Raw genomic sequence first — 18,650 nt, forward strand, 5'->3', positions numbered from 1 at the left:
GATCAAGTCTGGGTAGTGAAAATGGATTCTACGCTGTGATCAACAGACCTGCATCTTTAACTTGAATCTTCCGAATCCAAGAAGGGTGGTAGTAAAATTTCTCTTTCGAGTTGCCAATAGAAAGGGGAAATCAAGTCATTAGCACGATCATCTATTTACTCTTTTGCTGATGTGCAAATATATGTCTCCGATTACATTGGGGAAGAATGAGCAGCTGCACACCACTCGGATACTTCGGTGAAATAGCACATAGAAAAACTACAGCACAATTCAGGCCCTTCGGCCCACAAAGCTGTGATAACCTAATCAGTGCAGCAGGATTAAATCAAAGGCTCTCAAGCATTTTACTCTGGCAAATGTCAGGATTAGAAATCCTCACAGTCATCAAGTTACACTGCTTAATAACACCACTGCTCCCTTAAAATATGCTGCACTTTTCCCTTTTTGAAAAGAGTGTTAGATAAATCAGAACCTTGCCTTGTCAAGAGAAGGAAAGCTGCTGTTCTTGCTCACTGTTCTACCTCTGACTCTGAGCTGTTTCCTCAGATCAGGGGAGATTAGGGATGGACAGATAATTGTTGGGATGCCAGCAATGTCCACACCCTGTGACCAAGAAAATGTTAAAATATGTTTTATTTGCACACTGCCCCAGACTTCATCTCAACCTTCCTAGATTGCTAAGTAATGAAACCCATTTTGGGAACAGAAATTATTGTTTAGTTTTGATAGAGTCAAATTTATTAATGCTTAAAAAGGATTCCACAGAATAAAGCACAACAATTTTGGTGAACATATGCAGTTCACTATTTAGCTTTGCAGTAGTTCAGAACTAGCCTTTACATCGAACAAACTTAACCTTGTCTTTGGCAAAAACATTCTGCAGTGCCAGGTCCTTGCGGTGCCCAGCTATCAGGTCTAATCTGTTTATTCTATTTTCCTTACAGTGCATAAAAGGCGATGTGTGTTCTGTACCTAATTCGTATGATTAACAAGGGAAAAAAGGCAAATTGAACAAAACAAAGGCACAGAAGTTTGTCCACTATCACATGGGCTTAAAGTGCAATGTAGTCCCATACACTTGATGTACTCTGCTTCTGAAATTCAGATCTATTAAAATGAACAGAGCTGAATTTCAGAAGCACAATATAATGCGCACACTCTACAATAATGCACGTTTCACAAAATGCATCACATGAAACTGAGGATTAACCTCCACCAAAGTGTCTCTTGTCAATGGTTGCAATAACCATGTTTTGATGAAAGGTGTAACAGCTAAAATATTCATCCATCTTTATATTTTCTGTGCATTTCCAACATTTTCTGCTTACTTTCTTAGATTTATAACTGTTTCCTTTCACAAAACAGTAAGATTTTCCATCTCAACCTCTCCTTTAGTTAAGGTGTTGAAAATTACAAAATGTGTATGTGTACTGTTAATTCAAAGTTATTTCATTCAAATCAGCTGTTAATTAAATTTTTGACCAGTTTTTCCACTTTAATCGTTAATTCAAATTGATTCAAATGTTTAAAGGCTTGAAGTGACGAGGCCCAGATTGGAATTCTCATTTTGTTTTTGACAGCCTGGCCCAGTTGCTGTGAGCTCCTTGTTTTGACTTACTACAGTCATTCATATAATTTTACTCATGTTTCACACACTTACTGCCAACAGTTGTAGTAACAAGCAACTGCAATCTCCTTCATACGCCAACAGATAAGTGTTTGATAACCGTCAGACAACTCAGAGACAAAAGTTTTTTTTTAAACATGGCCTACCTTTCTTATAAAGAATGACAATCCTAAAAGATGGAACAATAATACAATGTTACTGCCTTTAACAGTCAGGAAGCATAAACTGTGTTACATGTTATGATTACATCACAAGGAATTTCTATGGGATTGCAATATACTCGAAGTATATAAAGTCAGGACAAATAATGGAAGTCATATCAAGAGAAGTCTCTCTCATACTTATGTGCCAGCTGTTGTTAAACACTGCAGCAATTAACATCACATCATGTTGCTAGCTTTGCACAATCACTAATAATTTAAGGCATTAATAAACCACAGTAACAATTACAGTAATTTTGACAAATATAAACAAAAAGTAACATAAAATACAAGGGAACATATTTTTGATTTGGAGTTTATTGGAAGTTAGCAAAGTGAGAATAAAAACTCACAGTAAGATTAATAGTTATTGAATATATTCCATTTATTTTTCAGCACAGTTTCTCAGTGCTTTGGATTGTGAGAAGTCAATTTGTATGCAGAATCTTCCACACATTGACTTGCTGGACTTGTCATGCTGCTGTGGGTGAATGAGGTGTGGATGGAGGGTCTTTGATCCCCAAATGATTGGCACAGGAAGATTGGAGATAATCAGTCAAACGCAGGTCACCAATGATACCTGAAGACCACAGAAAGAGGGCAAGGATGCAAGTGCAAACTCCATAAGGACTGCCATGTATCTCCAACATCTTTGCTTTGCATCTGCAGTCTTGAAAGGGATGAGCTTTAGAGACAATAGTGCAGCCACTGGCATATATATTTTGATCTCTTCAAAACAATTAATTGATGATTTATCAGTCATCATACAAGCAAGTTAATTACCTACTTATTCTTTACAGGTGCCCAACACACACCAGTCATGGCTCAAAAACAGAGGCAAGATAGTAATGTCATTCAGTCTTAAAAATGAGCTCTGTTATTTCTGCTCTGCTTCCTAGTCTCATTGGAATCCCATAGTAAATTGTCCCAGGAGTTACGTACACTAAACTGTTCTCAGCAGTTTTGTAAAGACCTTCGAAGTATGGATTCAAAAAATAGGCAGCAATTGCAAGAGGAAAAATCTGTCCAGCGTGGGTATGACCTGTTGAAAAGAATAATAAAAATAAATTTGGATAATAGATTAATACTAATAATCATAAACATTAACATTTTTCTAAACAAGAAAGGTTTAAGCTAAGTGGGGAGATATTGTTTGCATGCCAACTACATTAATGACGCAGAGCTTTCATTGATACAGAATGCATCACATTTTGAGATTCAAAGTTTTCATGCATCTTTCGTCATGGTGGCAAGGTGCCACAGCACTTAGTGCTGCAGCCTCACCGACGTAAGGGCCTGGGTTCAATCCTGAATCAAGGTACTGTCTGTGCAGAGTTTGCGCATTCTCTCAATAACTGTGTGGGCTCCTCCAGGTGTTCCCCTTTCTGCCCACATCTCAAAGATATGCTGCTGCGTTAATTGACTGCTGTAAATTACCCCTTAGTGCAGATAGGTGGCAAAAATAATCAAGATGGGAGTTGATGGTCATATGTGAGAGAGAACAAGTTGCAGAGGTACCGGGAAATAAGGGAAGAGGGAATGGGACTAATGGGAGCCAGCACTCTGATGGGGTGAGTGGTCTCCTTCTGTGTTTTTAGAAGTATAAGATAAGAGATGAGTTTCCTACTCAATGCATAGGGAATTGTATTTCATGCAATCTCTCTGTTACCCCACCTACCATGGAGCTGAACTAATAAGAAACAAGCTGCAGTAGAAACAAGCTTTGAATGGTACGTTGCCTGAGGATTTATGCAGAGGTAGCTTATGATGAGCATTCAGCATGTGTTGCAAAGAACACAGATAAGCCAACTCTTTATTTTTGGAAAATCACTTCACAGAGACTGGGTTATTTCTCAGCATTACCTTTGGTGCTAGCCCTAATTTCAATGTCTTTTAAATAAAGATAGTCATACTTTAGTTGCACACAGAAGATGGTGATAATAGATTTTCTACTCAAACAACTGTTGATATTTGATCTAACGGAGTAGTTTACCATGCCACTTCAGCTAATAATCCTCCACGAGGTTGTGGGATGGGAGTCATACATACTCCAGTCTGGTCAAAGACATCAGGTCCCCTGCCTAAAGAATCTATCCATTAGTATTGTCTTTGCAACAATCTAATAGCTTCACAGTAACCACAACTAATAAAGTTTTTTGATTTAAACTGAATTCAAATTCTTATGCTTTGAACTCATTTACTAGATGACTGATCTAACCTCTGGATTATGAAGAACTTCCATGCCCTGCACAGAAGTCTAGATACCTCCACAACTCCCTCCTGACGCATTAGACCAGTAAATTGTGAACCATGGCATTCTTTCTGGCTCTGTGTGGGGAAAGTGACAACTGACTTGCAAAGATCATTACTGTGATTTCCCATTTCCCGCCCACTACAGATATTTATTAACTAATTGGAAAATGATAACCAGAAGCAGAGCTTCACAATGTTTTCAGAACAGCAGAGATACAGTTGTTCATCTGCTCCTACTGGGGAACCTGCCCACTCTTCAGATATAATAGGAATACAATCCAGAATTCCAGAATTTTAAAAAAAAGTAACTTTTTGGTGTTTGTTCTTTACACAGAATGCCTTTGAGAAAAGTTCACCGCTGGGAATGTCGAATCAATCAGTATGAATATTGATACTGTGTCTTACTTCCAGTCACAAAGTTGTATGTTTCTGTGCTATACTAGTTACTTTCAGGACTGAAGCAAGGAGAATCTGCAGAGACCGTGCCAGTTACCAAACCTACATGAACATTTTGAAAGAAAGCAAGCTTAGTTTATAAATGTACCCTCAAGAAATCATACCTTTGCTCTAACATTGGTAAAGATATTAATTAACATGATCAGAAACCATGTGTTTCTTCTGCTTCAATATTTTTTTCCCCCTGTTCCCTCTTTCACAGCATCAGTAGTGTTATTTCGGCTAACCTACTCATACGGAGTCAAGAGTGAGGAAGCTCTGGACCCAAGCATGTTTCTGTTGGATGAGACTCCCACAAAGTGGGACTCATTGGATAATAACAAGAATTGGAAATCTGGATGATTTTTTTTCCCATTACTTGGGATGATGAGCATTTCTTAGCATCCTATGATCAAATAATTCAGGACAGACCAGGAATGAATGTGGGACCCACAGGGCTCCACAGTACTTCAAAATGCAGTATAATTTTTTGCTTCACGTTATCCCTCTTCATCACTTTCCTTTCCTGGTTCTGCTATGCCACACAATATTTACAGGTTAAGAAGACATTCTCAAGTCCTACCCTCACACTAGCACCACTGCCCCTCCATGGACAGAAAGCAGGCAAAACTGACATTCTTCTCACATTAACTCCCTTCCTGTACAAGGCGCCCACAACACATCAGCAGCTTTCTTTGCAAAGACAACATGCAAATCTATATCCTACCAATTCATAACACTTGGCGGCAACAAGCTTCCCATAAATCAGAAGCATTACATGTTTTATACACTTGCATTTTTTAGTTGCATAAATTGTTTAGCAGAGGTAGAAGCACAATTAATGTAGACTGGACAGGCAGACACCACAGCAGTTCTACACAACATTTCTAGCTCAATAGTCATTCGTTGCTGGTGTCCAACTGCTGACAACTACAGAGAAGTCATTATATTAGTATTTGTGTAATCAGTGTGAGGAGTGCATCCATCAACCAACACCATATGAATAGTGGTATATAATCCCATTATAGCGTCTGTCACACTTTGCTACACAGAAATGTTGTGACGTTATCAGACTATTATTAAATCACCACTCAGTTTGTCAGCCAGTCACACTGTCAGCATACTCTATCATCAACGCTAATACTTGCAGTGGTCTGGTGCAGCCAGGATCAGTGATTTGTGTGGATTGTAGTTTGGGAACATCATATGGAGAGTTGGGGGTAGCGGGGGTAGGGTAGATTGGAGAGACACAGGTGAAGGATTAATACCAAGTTTAATATTAACACTAAGATACTTCATTGTCTAAGCTGTTCTTCTTACACTTATTCATGTTGCATTGCTACTTTTTTTTCATTGAAAGACAACATTAAATAGATAGTAATGGGGGATTTTCATACCAGAGAGAACCAGGCTGATATCTGGTCTGCTTTGAAGGGCGCGTTTGGCAGCTACTGGCTGGTGTGCTAACAGAACTATCACATCTTCGGTACTGCAGCCATCCAATGCTTTGTTCAAGTCCATACCATGTCCAGGATACCTACACAGTAAATAGCAACAGTCAAGCTAAGAGCTCAACATTACCTGGTATGCTGAATTGGGTAGCTCATGTCCTTGTTTCTCCTGTACAACGTTCTAATACATTTGCTTATTGCCTCCTAGCTCTTCAAGAGAAGGCTTTAGACTCTCCATTTTCCAACTCTTTTGAAATGCAAACTTAAGTTTAAACTTTCAAAATTTGCCCTAAAAATATTTCCTACACAGATTACTTCCTGATTTTAATAAACCTGATTCTGATTCAAGCAAAGCAAAGACCTTTCCCTGACATCTTGTTATTTGACAGTAATTATAAAACACCTAATTGCTCTCAGCATAACATCTATGAATCGAGCGTCAGCCTTGGTGACTCCACTGGCATTTCCCTCTCTCTAATGACAATGCAGCCATCTTCAGAAGATATCAAACCTCATTCTTCTGAAGTCCCTTTAAGTGTATAAATTGAAAATGGTGCATGCCTGTAATCATCCCACCTGTTCTTCTCCATTGGTCAGGAAATATGGAATATGTTAATAGAACGGCAGAATCAAATACACTGACAAATGCAATGTGCAAAAAAAAATCTGAGCCTCCCTCTCACTGACTGGCTGTCTGCTCCCAGTATAATGGGAAATTAAAACCATGTTAATCACTTCCTTAAGGGTAAATTTTTGTAAAGAAAATGCCCATTATTTATTATTATTATGTATTTCTTTTTCTATGTTTACCCTCATTAAACAGAAAAGTGTCTGAAGCATAGAGAAAAAACAAAATGCCAGTGGCTTAAACTGCAATGGTTGAGAAAAAGAAGTTCACCAAATTGCACTATTACAAAATCTGTGGTGAGAATGCTTTCAAAATCTGGCACTAGAATTCAGTGAGCACATGACTGATTATTGGTAAGGGACAAAACATAAAAACTTCCCATTTATTTTCCAAAAGTTACACTTTGATAGTATTGAGGAGGGAGAACAGCAGGAATACTTGATTTTCTCAGAAAAGCTATTGCATTCCACATCTCTAGAACACATTCCACAAGGGCAACGTTACACAGAAAAAAAACTGTAAAGAAGAACTTACCGTAACATTTCTGCTTCAACATCATCGACCCCTGCCAGACAGAACCAGTTTTTGTTCCCACTGGGGCTGTAAATCTTGACATGTTCATTGTGGAGAGGCCGGATATTTAAAGACTGCAGATGCCTCAACCAGTTGGTGACATCAGCACTGTAATAATCATGGTTACCTGAGAGTCATCCAGAAAGATGGTACTCAGTTCATTACATTGCTTCCAGACAGTGTTCCCAACTACCTGGGTCAGAATGCCATTATAAAACAGAGGAGAAAGTACCCATGAACATTAATACATTTGAAATAATTTTAAAAAGCTGGGAATACATGGGTTGATGATCACTGGGCTAAAAAAAAGTGTTTTGGTTGAAATTTATCATCCATTCTTTTAAAATATTCTTCATTAAATGCCAACTCTTATGGGTATTAACAATAAACTGCTGTGTCTTATCGTGTAACGACACATAAGCAGGTAATTTAGTCCATCAAGTCCATGCCAGGTCCCAGAGGAGCAATCCCATTAGTACTATACCCCCTTTCCTTACAGAGTCATAGAGTTGTACAGCACAGAAACAGGCCCTTCAGCCTATCAGGACAATGCTGACCATCACGCTTATCCATACTAATACCACTTGCCTGCATTAGTTCCATATGCCCTGCCCACTTAAGTACCTGTTGGAATGCCTCTTAAATGTTGTTACTGTTCCCACCTCCTCTGGCAGCTCATTCCAGATACCAACTACTCTTTGTGTGAAAAGTTTACCCCTCAGATTGCCTTTAGACCTGCTCCCTCTCAGCTTAAACCCCGGCCCTCTGGTTTTAGACACCCCTGTCATGGAAAACAGACATTGGCTATCTACCCTATCTATACCTCTCAAAATTTTAAGTACCTTCATTATGTCACCTCTCAGCCTCCTTTGCTCCAGGAGAAACAGCCTATGCAAAGTCTCCTGATAATTCAAGCCTGCAGTCCAGGTAGCATGACTGTGAATCTTTTCTGCACCCTCTCAAGCTTAATCACGTTCTTCCTATAGTGTGGTGGCCAGAACTGTACACAAGTGTGGCCTAACCAACATTCTGTACGACAGGAACATGACGTCCCAACTCTTACACTCAATGTCTCAGCTTCGATAAACCTTCCTCACCACTGTCTTCCTGTGTTCCCACTTTCAGGGAACTATGTACTTGTACCCTTTGGTCTCTCTGTCAACACTCCCCAGGCCTCTGTCATTTACTGTGTCTGTCCTGCCCTGGTTTAACTTCCCAAAATGCATCACTTAACACGTGTCTAAGTTAAATTCCATCTGCCATTCCTTTGCCCACTTTCCCATGAGATTTATATCCTGTCAGAACCTTAGACAACCTTCTTCACTGTCCACTATACCAACAAGTTCGGTGTCACTTGCAAGCTTACTAATCATGCCACCTACATTGTCATCCAAATCATTGATACATATAACAAACAAAAGAGGATACAGCATCGATCCCTGTGGCACACCACAGGTCACAGGCCTCCAGTCTGAAAAACAACCCTCCACTACCACCCTCTGCCTCCCACCACCAAGCAACTTTGTTTTCAGTTGGCTAGCTCACCCTAAATCCCATGTGATCCAACTTTCCAGACCAGCCTTATCTCCCTGTATTTCTGCAAATACTCTGCCCATTAACTTCTTTTTAAGTTCCACCATTTTTTCTACCTTTGTATCAATTTGAAAACATTAGTTTTTGAATTAAGTTGCAAATTTAACTTCCTTCTGTCCTTTCCCCTTATATCACTACACAAGCAACCCATTTCCCAGCTCAGCTGTTGAGCTTTGAAGTGACTGCCCTATTCTTTGTACCAATACCAATACCAATACCAAAGAAGACTTGTGCTCATAATTCCCTCTGACACACCGACTTATCTGTGAAACACCGATCCGATCAAAATTATGATCATATAAAATTATTTTCTCTGGCTACATCATTTGGCAAAGTTGTACGCTGATCACTGGCAGTCTGATGTTAACTTATGGATAAAATTACAACTACTGTAAAATGGGGGGAAAGGAAAATTTCCTCTTCAATTTCTAACCATAGTTCCACAATACTAAGAGCCACTGGTGCATGATTATATCATTACTTCCCTCTCAATCTTTTTCTGTGCTCGATGTTAAGTCAGACTCAAAAGAATCCCTTGGATAAAGTCGGTGTAAAATGACAGTCATGAATCAGTCACCTTTTATACTTGCTAGCTTAACAGCTGTGGCGAGGAAAATGCTGGAATCTATAATTAAGGATGTTGTACAGGATACCTTGTAAAGAATAATAGGATTGAGCAGAATCAATACGGATTTATTAAGGAAAAATCCTATGAGATCAGTGGAAATGGTGTATTTAAATTTCTGGAAGGTTTCAACATGGTCCTGACAGGAAATTGGTCAACAGGGGAGAGCATGTGGAGTTGGGGATAATATTCTGACATGGATTGAGAATTGGACAAAAAGCAAAGAGTGGGAAAACATGAATCCTTCTCAGGTTCACAGGCTGTGACTAGTGGGGTATGGTTGGGATCATTGTTTGAGCCCCAGCCATTCACCATTCATCAAGTTTGCTGATGATACTAAACTCGGTGGGACAGTGAGTAGGGAGAAGGATGTAAAGAAACTTTAAGAAACCGTAGCCAAGCTGAGTGAGCCGTCAAGAATATGGCAGATTAAATACAATGTGGAAAAGTGTGAGGTCGTCCACTTTGATGATCACAACTGAAAAGCAGAGCATTAAATGGTAAGAGATTGGGTAGTGTTGATGTTTAAAGGGACCTCACTGGGCTTGTACATATGTCATGGAGGGCCAACACACAGGTGCAGCAAGCTATTAAGGAGGGCAAATGATATGTTACTTTTATTACATGAGCATTTGATTGTAGAAGCAAGGAAGCTTTAGTGCAATTGCACTGGGCCTTGATGAGACCACAACTCGAGTACTGTGTACAGTTTTGGTCTCCTTACCCAAGAAAAGTTATACTTGTCATAGAAGGAGTTCAACAAAGATTCACTTGACTAATTTCAGAGATGGTAGGTTTACAGTATGAAGAGAGATTGAGTGGACTGGAACTGTATTCTCAAGAGTACATTCTTTAGAAGAATAAAGAGGAAACCTCATTGGAACTTACAAAATTCTTGAAGAGTTCAACGGGCTAAATGTAGCAAGGATGTTTTTCCTTACTGAGGAGTCTAAGATCAGGGGGATGGTTTCAGGGACCATTTAGGTGAGATGAGGAAGGACAGTGAACTCAGAGGATAGCGAACCTTTAGAGTTCTTTTCCCTGGACGCTGTGGAGGCCCAATTGTGTTAATTCAAAATAGAGATCAATAGATTTCTGGATATTAAGGAAATCAAGGGATATGGGGAAAGTATTGGAAAATGGCATGGGGATAGAAGAGCAGCCATGATCTGGATGAATGTTGGATAACCTTTTCATCCATTCAGTAAGACTGTCTATAACTTTGCAGCCTTTCCTTCTCACAATTTGTTGTCTCACTTTTCTTTGGACCTGCAAATGTGGATACATGAATGAGTTGGGAGCAGAAGTAGGCCACTAAAGCCAGCTCTGCCACTGAATAAGATCTGACTGTAATCTCAGCTCTACATTCCTGTCTATCTGTGGTATTGTTTCACCCCTTTGCTTATTCGATTTATCTACCTCTAGCTTAAAAATAATCACAGACTTTGCCTCCACAGCTCTTTGAGAAAATCAATTCTAAAGATCCACAACCCTCTTGAGAGGAAAATTTTCACCTTATCTCTGCTTTAAATGCGCAAACCCTTATTTGCCTAGTTCTAGATTTTCCACAAGTTTCTTTCCATTACAATCCTATCAATACTCAAGACTTATGTTTCAAATTATCACTTTCTTAACAATACAAACCAGCACTTTCTTGACAACTGATATTCTAGTTGCCAGTTTAACCTCTGCCTCCTTTCCTGAACAGTGATAGCCAAGAAGACCAGAACGTCACACGGGAAATCACTATAATGCCAGCTGCATTTGGTATTTGGAATACGCTGCCTGACAAGGAAAATTGGATAAATATTTGAAGGACAAAAAAAGATTGTATGGATGTGGCGAAAGAACGGGTAATGATGCTAGCAGGACTTTTCTTTCAAGGGCTGAATGAACATAGAACGCTACAGCACAGTACAGGCCCTGCGGCCCACGATGTTGTGCCGACATCTTATCCTGCTCTAAGATCTATCTAACCCTTCCCTCCCACATAGCCCTCCATTTTTCTATCATTCATGCGCCTATCTAAGAGTGTCTTAAATGTCCCTAATGTATCTGCCTCCACCACCTCCGCTGGCAGTGCGTTCCACACACCCACCACTCTCTGTGTAAAAAAAACTTAATCCTGACTTCCCCCTTATACCTTCCTCCAATCACTTTAAAACTATGTCCCCTCGTGTTAGCCATTGTCGCCCTGGGAAAAAGTCTCTGACTGTCCACCCGATCTATACTTCTTATCATCCTGTACACCTCTATCAAGTCACCTCTCATCCTCCTTCTCTCCAAAGATCCCTCTCTACAATGTCCTCTTTTTGTGTAGTCCTGTTCTATTACATCTTCGTAGAATAGAAAGGGCCTTATGATGTGGGCTGAATGCTTAGAATTTGAATGGTGATAAACTGAAGGATTAACATCGTTAGAATTGACATAGTCAGCCACAGGTGGTTATGCTCATTTAGAATCTAGATCTAATCCAACAGGTATATCAAGCTATAGCGTACACCCAATACTCTGCAGATATAGAATTAAATTTCAATTCAAAGCCAGTGCTAAAGCTTTATTTATTTAGCATAGAGAAGGTATTTCCCCTTACACAAAGATTCTCACAATTATTACACACTCTAATTCATGACAATTCCCACATGAAGGGTACACTCGGCGTGGTGATTGCCATATTTAGTACAACTCCTGGGTTATGGATATTAATTCATTTAGCATGTAGAGTGCTAAGGAGATTACTTTGTGTAGCATTTAACCATCATTAAGAGGATCTATGGGAGTTGATATTTCTAACATGACGAATGCATGGCAAAGATAGCCACTGCCAGGCCCTGCTAGTTTATGAGGCTGTGCACTATCACCCAATGACCCAGATGTGAAAGCAAATACGAGTGGCAGGAAGAGCTGCCTGAACTATTTCCATCATTCTCTCTTTTATGTTAATTCTCAGATAGGCAGTATTTTGCTTTAGGCTTGGGAGCAACTGTTTAATTAGTACTTCTAGGACATTGCTTAACAACCTCCTTCCGCTTGTGCTCTCAGATAAGATGGAGCAAGAATGGTTTCTGTTTAAACAACATAGAGCATTTCCACACAATTCAAATGGCAAAGCACTTCTGGTAGGTCCAACGAGATTGATGATAAAGTGCTGGCCTTTATTTGCAGAAGGAAGCTGAAAGGAACTTTCATGTCAAATTGATGAAATGCAGAACTTCCCTTCCCAACTCTTTGTAAGCATTCTGTTATTGTCAGGAATCCACAGAAAAGACAGCTATAATGGGTTGAACGAGCAATTTATGAAAACTGATATGACTGTACAGAGCCATTCTTACATTGATGAAGAATGGGTTCAGATGTACATTATTGAAAACACCACACTATAACTCAGATCCTACAGCACTAAGCTCTGATAGTTTGTCTGTGATTGCCAAAGCTTGCAGTGCAATAACTCCTTGCTGTAATTGGGGATCTGTGATGGAACAGGTACTTAGTGAAGTGTTGTGTAATACAGAGGTTTTCAACCTGTGGTCCGCGGACCCCCAGGCGGGTTGCCAGGGGTCTGCGAGCAAGCCAAGAAAAAAATGGAAAAGCGACCTGTTACAAAGAGGTAGCTTACTTGCTTGCTCCAGTTTTCCACTATTCAGAAAATTGGCCATATCTATTCTATCTGTTATAGGCAACAACCTGAGAGACTTAGACGGTGTTCCCTTCTGGTAAGCTGCCGCTTAATATTCGATTTGTGTAGTCAGAGTAGTCAGTAGTGTTCACTAATCACTATTATTCTGTTGTGCACTGTAGTGTTAGCGAGACTGAGTGACATTGTTGGTGTGCCTTAATAATATTGCTTACCTACCACGCATTTACGCCACAGTGACGTCACTGTTAAACGAAAAGTGCACAAGCGTGTAAATTTTAGATTAGTTTTTATAGTTTTGTTTATCAGTAATAGTAATTAAACTGTCCAGTGTGTATTGTTGATCATGGAGAAATTTCTGAAGAGAAAAGCTGACCAGAAACTGGAAGATTCTGATAACGAAGGTGATAAGGGTGACCGAAAGAGAAAACAACGCAAGTACGATCCAGAATACATTTCATATGGCTTCATCGCAGTGGGGACAAATGCGGACCAACCTCTCTGTGTTGTGTGTTTTCAAACACTGTCCAACGATGCAATGAAACCAGCGAAATTGAAGCGCCATTTAACAACAGTGCATCCAGATATCGCCAGTAAGCTGAAGGAATATTTTGAGCAGCAAAAGGAGCTGTACCTCAAGCAGAAAGGCAAAATGACAGTCTGCGCCACTGTAAATGAGAAGGTTCTTCACGCATCACATTTGGTAGCATTACAAATAGCATGTTCCAGAAAGCCTCACAATTGGACAAGAGCTTATACTGCCTGCAGCAGTAGATATGCGCGAAGTTGTACTGGGAAAAGAATCCAGTCAAAAACTGAAAGCCATTCCACTGTCTGATAACACAGTAAGCAGAAGAATTGGCAATATGGCGGAAGATATCCAGAGCCAGCTGACAGCACGTCTTCAGCAAGTCAGATTTGTGATTCAGCTCGATGTTGCCAGTGCTGCGCAGTTGTTGGTTTATGTTCGATATTGCTGGGAAGGAGAGGCTTTGGAAGACTTTTTGTTTTGCAAGGCGCTCCCAGGGCGTACAACCGGTGAAGAACTTTTCTGTGTGCTTGACACTTCTTTTGTACAATCGGCATTGGCGTGGACATAGTGTATTGGAGTATGCACGGATGGTGCTGCCGCAATGACGGGACGGAAGTCGGGTCTAGTCACATGAGTGAAAGAAGTAGCTCCACATGTAGCAGCAACCCACTGCATGATTCACCGTGAGGCTTTGGCCGCAAAGGATATGGATGAAAATCTTGCGGATGTGTTTTCCATGTGCATTAAAATTGTTAACTTTATCAAAGCCAGGCCGCTCAATCATCGTTTGTTTGAAAACATATGCCATGAAATGGAAGCCGAGCAGAAGCATTTGTTGCTACATGCAGAAGTCAGATGGCTGTCACGAGGCCGCATTGTGCAGTGTGTATATGAATTGCGAGATGAACTGCTCATTTTTCTAAATCAGCATAATGGATCATTGGCACAGTTCTGGACAGATGAGACGTACGTTGCCAGATTAGCTTATCTTGCAGATATTTTCAACATTTTGAACAGCTTAAATCTATCATTGCAAGGACCTGGCTCAAATGTTCTGAAAACACATGACAAAATCAATGCCTTCCAGAAAAAACTCCGTATTTGTAAGGGAAAATGCGAGCAAGGTGTCTATGATATGTTTCCGTTGCTGGCTGACTTTCTGACAGTGAACTAGACTAAGACAGAGGCCATTGCGAGCACCGTTTTGAACCATATTCAACAGCTGTCACATTATTTCCATGAGTATTTCAGTGACGATGACACGAGCATGTTTGATTGGATTTGAAATCCGTTTGAATGCATGCTTACTGATTCAACTGGACGTGAACAGGAAGAATTAGCTGAACTGTCATCTGACAGGACTTTGCGCTTGCAGTTCAACCGAATGTCACTGTTGTCGTTCTGGATAGCATGTTCCTAGGAGTATCCACTGCTGTCTGGCAAAGCCGTCAATGTTCTATTACCATTTGCAACCACTTACTTGTGCGAAATAGCATCTTCTGCAGTCACTGCCATGAAAACCAAATACAGATCAAGACTGAATATTGAGGATGACATATGCATATGTTTGTGGCACATACCACCACATTTGGACAAACTCTGCAGTGCAAAACAGGCACAACCTTCACATTGAACTGAACACTGAAAGACACCGCTGGTAATTATCGGTGATTGAAATAGTCACTATTTCAATAGGGCCTACGTGCAGTAATTTAAGTGTTATATGCATGAATTATCGATTGTTTGATTTTGTGGGCTTTGGGGGTCCGCCATCTAACAAGGACATATTCTGGGGGGCCGCAGCGTGAAAAAGGTTGAAAACCACTGGTGTAATACATTGGCCACAGATACATGTGGCTCATTGGAAATCCAAATATGGCATTGCATTTCTGATTAGCAAATAAAAAGTGAGTAATTATTAATATCCTTAGGCATGTAAGCTCCATAATTATTTGTATGAAGTATCCATGTGGAGTTTAACACTTTTGTGCATTTGTTAGTAAGATACAAAGCAGTGTGTTTTTCCGATCACAGTGCTTCATTTTCTTACATCTGGGTAGCTGCATTTAAATCTTCACTTGTCCCTTATCTTGTTCAAACCATCTCCTTTTGTACTTTATATCTGCTATTCAGGTCTTCTTTTTCCGACAACATATTCCATACAACTCCTATAACAATAACTCATGAAACCTATTTAACTGCACCAAGCCTGTAAGTTTGTTAGACCACATGTAATTCCACAGACTGACTAAGCAAAGCTGAAACAGACCTGCTACCTGACAATCAGGAACATAAAAACGCTCTGAGCATAAGTCTTTTTTTTGGACATTAATTTGACAACCTTCTAATCATTTTAGGGTAGTTAGTAAAGATTTTAGATGAATGACAAGCATTTCCCGGTAAGATTAAAGTGGTGGCTGGAGGTAGTCACAAGGTCATTGCTAACAAGCAACTCCAGATTCATGCCAGTCGATGTGAACTCGGAGGCAAAAATAACTTTTTCAAGCTTACAAGGTGATTTCACGGTCATTTGCCACAAAGCCAACACAACCCTACTGTGGAAACATAGAGGCATGTGAGGTTTTATTATCCTTATTTTCCCAGGTGAATGCTCCCTGTAGCTGGCTTGTCACTTTCTGCATGATAGCAATCTACATGACCCATTTCACTATAGGTCTAAAATTCAAGTAGCATCTTCCACATTATGAGCTGCTATCTTATGCACTTTTATGGATCGTTCTGCCTTCCTGGACTGGCCGATTTGGTATTGGTTTATTATTCACTTGTACCGAGGTACAGTGGAAAACTTGTCCTGCATACCGATCGTACAGACCAATTCATTACACAGTGCATTGAGGTAGTATAGGGTAAAAGCAATAACAGAATACAGATTAAAGTGTCACAGGTACAGGGAAGTGCATTGCAGGTATACAATAAGGTGATTTGGCAACTTTTTCTTTGGCATACTGGGGCTTTGAAGATAATAACCTCTATGTTTAACTTCTACATTCCCAAGGATTTAGTTTTGTCTATTTCAGTTATATTGCTGCCTTGTTGCTGCTATCAAATAAGGAGAACTTTTACCTGTAACAAAGTACGTCCCCAATTTTGGCTTCAGCTGTCTGAGAGGCTCTGTAGCTGTTCTGAGATTGACCACCTGGGAGTCAGTCAGGTCACCAACTATCACGATGACATCTGAAAAATGTGCAGTTGTTTACATAACATGTGCTTTATTTCAAGTGTACATCGGACAAGATATAATATAAAATATAGTGAATTAACCATCTAACGTTACATATAAAGACAGTGGCTTTAAATGTGGAGGCTTTGGAGAGGGTGCAGAGGAGGTTTACCGGGATGCTGCCTGGATTAGAGGACATAAGATAAGATTTCTTTATTAGTCATATGTACATCAAAACACACAGTGAAATGCATTTTTTGCGTACAGTGTTCTGGGGGCTGCCCATGCTTCCGACACCAACATATCACGCCACAACTTCCTAACCCGTACATCTTTTAGGAAACCGGACGTGCTATAAGGAGAAGTTGTATAAACTAGAGTTGTTTTCTCTGGAGCGGGGGAGGCCAAGGTAGGCTTTTTTGTTTACACAGAGTGGTGGGTGCCTGGAAAGCATTGCCAGGGATTGTGGCAGAGGTATTTGAGAAGTTCTTAGATAGGCATGAATATGCAGAGAATGGAGGGCTACGGACCATGCGCAGGCAGAAGGGATTAGTTTAGTTAGGTGTCATTAGCTTAATTAGTTCAGCACAACATCGTGGGCCGGAAGGCCTGTTCTTGTGCTGTACTGTTCTGTGTTCTTAAATCACAATTGGATCCGCCTCCCAAAGCTATCTGGCATAAGTGACAACAAAAGAGGGCACAAAACAGCAAACTGCCACTGATGGATTGGGATACATTTGCACCTCATGTCACTTCACATAATGTGTAACCAGAAATCCTGCACATTTGACTGACAGATAATACTTTGACCGCATTCTTATTGACAACTTAAGGCTTGAATCATTGTGTGGCTTACCTGGATTTAGATCATTCACCATCTTCACCACCATTTCAAGTTTGGTTCTTCCTACTGTAGGCCCTAAGTGAATATCAGCTAACAAAACTATCTTCAAATTATGGAATGACTGAGGTAGCTTGGGGAGAGGTACCTCCACCTGTTTGATCAGAGGAGGCTGACGTGCATTGAGGAGCCCTAAGACTGTGCAAGCAACCGTAAACAAGAGGGCCAGGGCTACGGTAACAGCGTTCCGGTTGTGATTGGACGAGGGCGCCCGGCTAAATGTGACCAATCCCTGGGCCTGTTCCAGCAGCCCCAACACAAACAGACTGAAAATGAGGAAAACGTAGATTCCTAGGCAGGAGTAGGAGACCAGAGAAAAGATGTGCGGCTCCTCTGACACCAAAGTCAGCAGAGAAATGAAACTGGAGTGAGCCAGAAGTAGAAAAACCGTAACAGTGATTTTCCAGCCGGTAAACCACTTGGCGTTATTGCAGGAGATTGTCCAGAAAGTCTGCAGGTTCGACACAGTCTTCTTCCAGATGTACCGCGATCCGATTGACATGAGGATGTTGATAAACAGCAGAAACTGCACACGGAACAACTTCAGCAGTGTGGATTGATCAAAGTAGTCTCTCAAACTCCTGCAGATGACCATGGACAAAAACACAACAGCAGCGCCCAGTGACACTCGGATCTCCCAGGACAACCGGCCGATTGTCAACATTTTCCCACCCCCACTCCGCCTTTCCAGTGTACTTATTTTTTTTCTTATGACCGTCTTCCGCCGATTGCATACATCAGATGCAGTCTTATTTCACTCTCCGGTGAATAATAGCGAGGATTGCACATGAGACCGCCGCCCAGATCGGGGGCGGGGGAGGTTTGCAGAGCACGAATGCCTCCCGTCAGTCCAGGAAGTGCCGGCGCGCCTCGCGGCCAATGACGGAGCTCGCGCACGGATTCCATCCGTGACGCGCTTCGCAACAATGACCCCGGAGGGTTCCATTGGAACGTTGCACCGGGACTTCTACATTCCACGTTCTAAAGGGCTGCGACAACGAGCCTTGGGCGTCGGCT

At 40.8% G+C, this 18,650-nt stretch overlaps 1 protein-coding gene across 1 annotated transcript; it reads right to left on the minus strand.

Moving 5' to 3' along the window:
* Positions 1-714: 714 nt before the first annotated feature.
* Positions 715-18,585, minus strand: tmppe (transmembrane protein with metallophosphoesterase domain). Its single transcript, XM_052028390.1, has 5 exons — positions 17,589-18,585; positions 16,636-16,746; positions 7,129-7,294; positions 5,913-6,052; positions 715-2,869 (listed from the first exon to the last, which is right to left on the minus strand). Exons 1-5 carry the CDS (start codon positions 18,295-18,297, stop codon positions 2,679-2,681), a joined length of 1,317 nt encoding a protein of 438 aa, XP_051884350.1. The 5' UTR covers positions 18,298-18,585; the 3' UTR covers positions 715-2,678.
* Positions 18,586-18,650: the final 65 nt, after the last annotated feature.

The sequence above is a fragment of the Pristis pectinata genome, chromosome 13 (assembly GCF_009764475.1).
Source record: "Pristis pectinata isolate sPriPec2 chromosome 13, sPriPec2.1.pri, whole genome shotgun sequence".
Classification (NCBI taxonomy): domain Eukaryota; kingdom Metazoa; phylum Chordata; class Chondrichthyes; order Rhinopristiformes; family Pristidae; genus Pristis; species Pristis pectinata.

Bases quoted from the DNA above. Each gene is read 5' to 3' on its own strand.
- tmppe (XM_052028390.1), bottom strand. From the start codon at position 18,297: ATGTTGACAATCGGCCGGTTGTCCTGGGAGATCCGAGTGTCACTGGGC. The intron at 6,053-7,128 runs GTAAGTTCTTCT...TTTACTGTGTAG, and splicing joins GTTGAAGCAGAAATGTTACG to GTATCCTGGACATGGTATGG. The intron at 2,870-5,912 runs GTATGAAAATCC...TCTTTTCAACAG, and splicing joins TATCAGCCTGGTTCTCTCTG to GTCATACCCACGCTGGACAG.